At 40.3% G+C, this 4,875-nt stretch overlaps 1 protein-coding gene across 3 annotated transcripts in view; it reads right to left on the bottom strand.

Moving 5' to 3' along the window:
* Positions 1-855: 855 nt before the first annotated feature.
* The window catches only part of zdhhc7 (zinc finger DHHC-type palmitoyltransferase 7), a 21,492-nt gene continuing 17,472 nt past the window's right edge, over positions 856-4,875 (bottom strand). For 2 of the 3 annotated variants that reach the window (XM_061765812.1, XM_061765813.1), the window contains exon 8: positions 856-1,158. In XM_061765812.1, coding sequence (XP_061621796.1) covers positions 886-1,158 — 273 coding nt within the window. In that variant the 3' untranslated portion in view covers positions 856-885. Of the gene's footprint in view, positions 1,159-2,544 lie in introns of those variants that run through there. The other variant, XM_061765814.1, reaches the window with a different exon arrangement.

Here is a 4,875-nt window from a genome sequence, read left to right as displayed (position 1 = left end):
ACAAAATTTTGTCCTTCCACTAGACTTTCCATTCATATGCTCGGACACAACACTCTGTGAACAGCGAGCCTCCTTAGCTATGAACCTTTGTGGCTTACCCATCCTATTGAGGGTATCAATGATGGTCTTCTGGCCAGTTGTCAAGTCTGCAGTCTTCCCCATATTGAACCCAACTGAGACAATTTAATGACACCTGGGGAAACCTGTGCAGGTGCTTTGAGTTTAGTAGATGATTAGTGTGTGACACTCAGTTTAAAACATTTGTGGTTTGCAACATTTGGGCTGATTTCTTCACAGTATTAAAATTTTTTGAATTCCTGATTTCAGGGGTTTTATGAGGTGGAAGGCCAAATTATGTAAAAATAAACAAATACATTATATTGATTGAATTGTGGGACCTGAATCTATAATCTATGAAAGTTTCTTTTTGAATGGAATTATGGAAATAAACTTTTCCATATTAAATTTTTTTGGGAAAGTATCTGTCTGTATGGTTTCTACTTCAGCAAAAAGTAGTGCGTTATTAGGAATATTCCAAATACGCCATCGCGCTATAGCACCCCGACTAACAGACGTGCCTATGCGGCGGCCATTTTGGGGAGATTGACGTTCCAATCAAAGACAATACATGGACACTGAAATTACGTCGTAACTTGCTCATTTCTCAACCGATTTTCATGAGGGTTACTGTTTTGTCAACGCCAAGCGCATGCTATCCATAGAGAACATATTTCCCCGCTGTGCCCTATATTTTAACGCTTTTGGACAAAGGTTTAAAAAAAAAAAAAAAAAAAGGATATTCCTAAAATCAATGATGTTCCACATTTTTTAACGGTCTCATCATTTACTTCATATTTGGTTTGGAATCTTCAGCTTCGGACATTTTTAATATAATTGTGTTGCATGGGTAAATATCATATTCATTGTGCAAAATGGATAAACAGTAAGCAATCCTCTGGGTTTATTTCCCTTAGCTTTGGGCTCCTGCGGCCTCTTCTGGGTGGCCGGTTGTGGGGCGCCTCGGTGGGGCCAGTGGACCACCCTTGCTCCCTCGGTGTGGGTGGTGTCCCGTCCACTGGGCCGCTCTCGGGTGGGCTCCGGGGCCCGAGGCGGGGTCCTCAGTCCCCGCGGTGCAGGCGCAGCAATTTCAGGTCTGTTCTGAAGGTTATTGTGCATGCGAGACGGTGTCAATTCACTTGGATGTGTCTCCAGATACTCAACCCTGGGACTTTTTCACTTGGTGTCACTCATTGCGATTAATAACTTGTAACTATGTTCCTGGGTATCCCCTAATTTGCACTCTTTTCTAAAGCTGTTTAGAATTGACATAGCCACACCCACCACATTTCAGTAGTACAGCCGGTCAACTACCTCTGTCCTGTATGCTTCCCCTCCTGTTGTTGTCCTGTCCTTCCTTCACAAGGTGCAGCGCTACTGTTCCATACATCGCTCGAAACTAATGTATCATTGTACTAGGCATATAATGATTTACTTTCCTCATCTTTATTACAGCTAATGTCCTGTCTTTTGTTTTCTTCTATTACTACATTATTTAGTTATCTTTTCACTGTCTAGCTAGCCCCTTTGTTTTTTCTGTCACTAACATTTAAAACTTTGTTCTGTTCGACTGAAATTTTAAATAAAAAAATCCAACTGAATACAAAGAACCACAGCTTAAAAACTCCACTGTGGCACAGTAAAACTGTTCTGACATAAAAGGGTACAGATCCTTTTTGTTTGACCTAACAGCTGAATTGGACAAAATAAAACAGAGAGCTTTTAAAAGGCCTTACATATAATTTACAACTCCTTGAATGTTCTCTATTTGTCCTGTTGTGTAGAGTTGACAATAATAAACGCAATTGGTTCTGTGAAAACAAGCAATATGTGTATATTAGTGACAGATTATGGTCACAATGACCCACTTTTTCTTAATGTTGTTTGTTTGCTCAATGTTTTCAAATGTTATGAAGTTAAAAGACTTGTAAGTTATACTATTACAAAATAATGCAAATCATTTTCAGAGCCAAAACGCAATTGCTTCCACGCTTATTGGTTCTTTTCAATTCGTCTCAAGTCTCAACGTCTCAATAAGATTTAAGAGGTATTTGTAAGTTTTCTGTACAAAAAGCTGTAAAAGGAATCTAAAGGGCAAGTGTTTCTGTTGTTGGAATGAAAGCTTCGAATTGTGAAAGTATACATTTGTGATTCTTTTCCAGTTTCCAAAATACTTGCAAAGCTGTTATTCAAGATTCTAAATATTAATGAATTGCCTGCTCTGCTTTTTTCCCCTCACATTTTGTAAGATGGTAGCTTCATTAGATGTTAATTACTAGATGCTGTCATTATTGTTAAAAAGTAGGCTAGGCTTAAATAAGCTTTTCACTTCTGCCTGTGCTAGTTCTGCCACCACTCATTACATGACTATTGTTAGTGTATTGTATATTTTACTGTATGGTGACTGAATAAAATACTACAACAACAAAAAATCATTTCAATTTTGTGCCGGGTTCATTACATGAAAACTCAAACAACACTTGGGTGTCCTCATTTAAATATGTTTATGACATTTAAGATGACATTATATATAACAACCTCAGAATATTCCATTTATGCCATGATCATGAAAACCTTTATACTCTAATACAAGCCGTAGGTCTAGACTTTGAGGGTACAATCTCTCAGTAGAACAGGAAACTAAACTTTATTCGGCGTGGTGTCCGGGTTACACAACCCAGTGATGTCACTGTAATGTAATGCAGGGATTAAAAATACAATCACCGATAAAGAAAAATGCCTTGTGGCTTCTGCTAACCCTGTAAAGGAAACCACGATTTATGATGTTTACATCATCAGTGTAAAGTCATCACACATCACTCCTACTTTATACAGCCACGTTTATTCCCAGCCAAAACTATGTTACCATCAATAACTCAATATAAGATAGACAATTTGTTCCTACATCCACTTCTATTGCAGCTGTTTGATCGGACATTGTGAGAGTTTACAAATACAGATACAAATATATGTGTAGATTGGGGGGGGGGGGGGGAGAAGAGACCTTTTTCCTATTGTGAATCATGAGCATTGATGAGTTGAATGCTTTGTAGCTTTTTATAACAGTTCCTGTGAGATTGTATTTGTTTTCAGAATTGCATGGTGGGCCAAATCATATACTCTTGGGGGGCCACTGGCCCCACTGTGGTTTACATGTTAAACATCATCTATCTTGCAGCAATAAATTGTCCTTGGATTCATAGACTAGCCACATGTTCAGCTGGCCTTTCACCACTTTGAGCCTGTTACTTTTAAGTGATGTCATTAACAATTGCAAAATATTGATAGTTAAAAACATGACTGCATTTAATCACAACAAAATGGTTACTAGCACAGTAAGAGAAATGAGGTCTGTGTTAATAAAACTCCCCTGATAGCAGTTTGTTCTGTGTGCCGTTTTACATTCGTTGAGTAGCATCCATATTGCAAACCATTTATACTGTAAACAGTGAGGAAGAAAGAGTCCTTCCCCTGCCGACCACAGAAGAGAACAAGTCCCGCACATGGAGAGAAAGTGACTTCTGGTTATGTGACAATACTATGAGTGACTTTAAAATCTGAATTCAAGCCATACTTATCCAGTGCAAAAAAACAAAACAACCTCCTATGCCCTAATGCAGCAACAAATAACGTGAGGAAAACTATCAGTTTTGTGGACGAATTCATTTGAGTGGATGACATTGAAAGGCATTACAGTTCGTGTTCTAAAAACACTGGAGAAGGTTTGCTTGTTTCATCAGGCCTTATAGTTGTGAACTAATGGAAGAGTTGGCTCGTTGAATGTGCGAAGCAGTTTCGCAATTTAACAGCGCGGCTCTTGCCAACCACTCTGTGCTTGTGGATCGTCCTCCACGACATCACGTCACATGATAGCCGAGCAGCATGCAAAACCATTGGGTTCCAAAAGTTGGCTGTCGCAGGGAGCTTGCGAGGCTTTGTAAAATGTTGTCAACTGTTCTCCATACATTTGAAGCTTTGTGGTTTCCACAAGAGGGAGCCACTTTGACAGCAGCTAGGGATCCTGATCTTCTGAGTCATTGTCATATAAAATAGAGCAGCATGTATAAAGCCAAACCCAGTTCAGGTAAGATGAAACTTGACTCCCAAAAAAATTGCCTCCAGTGAGTCATATGTGCGATGATACATACATTGTTTTGGACTAGGCCCAGCAACAGCCACGAGATAAATAATAATGATGCTGGACATAAAAACACGGCAAAAGGCATTCATCCCTGTGGAAGAAGAAAGAGGCTTGATTTTCACAATATCATCCTCCATTTGCAGATGGTGAAAAACCCTCATCAGGCTGGAGCGGCCGAGACTGATTGCAGACATGCAAATCAAAGCTCCACACGTCCACGCGCTGTGTCTGGTGTGCTCCACTCTCAAGTGTCGTACGAATAGTGTCTGTCCTTTGTGTGGCTGCTCCATTAAGATCTGCAATAATGCTGCTCACCCCCAATGTCAAATATTCACTTTGAATCTCATCTCAATCTAATGGTAAGAAACAGAAAAGGAAAGCTGGGTGCAACAGGAGCAGGAGATAATGGCCTCAAAAGGAATAAAAGACTCTCGAAGAGTTATATACTGCATGCGTCACCACACAAATCAAAAAACCTCTTCCAGTTGTTGGTGAGAGCATGGATAGGCAGTGGAGTTTGCTGAAGTCCAGCAGTCCCATCGGAGCACCTTGTCAGCCACACAGCAAGGCCTGCCACAGGGGAGCTCATGTCCATCCCATCACCTTTTTTAGAGTCATTACAGGTCCGCCCTGCCCTCAGATGGAAAACTCAGACCCGGGGCGGCGAGCTTGGGTCA

This window comes from Phyllopteryx taeniolatus, chromosome 2 (genome assembly GCF_024500385.1).
Source record: "Phyllopteryx taeniolatus isolate TA_2022b chromosome 2, UOR_Ptae_1.2, whole genome shotgun sequence".
NCBI lineage: Eukaryota > Metazoa > Chordata > Actinopteri > Syngnathiformes > Syngnathidae > Phyllopteryx > Phyllopteryx taeniolatus.
The sequence above is the reverse complement of the archived record's forward strand: the minus strand, read 5'-3'. Positions and strand labels throughout refer to the sequence as shown.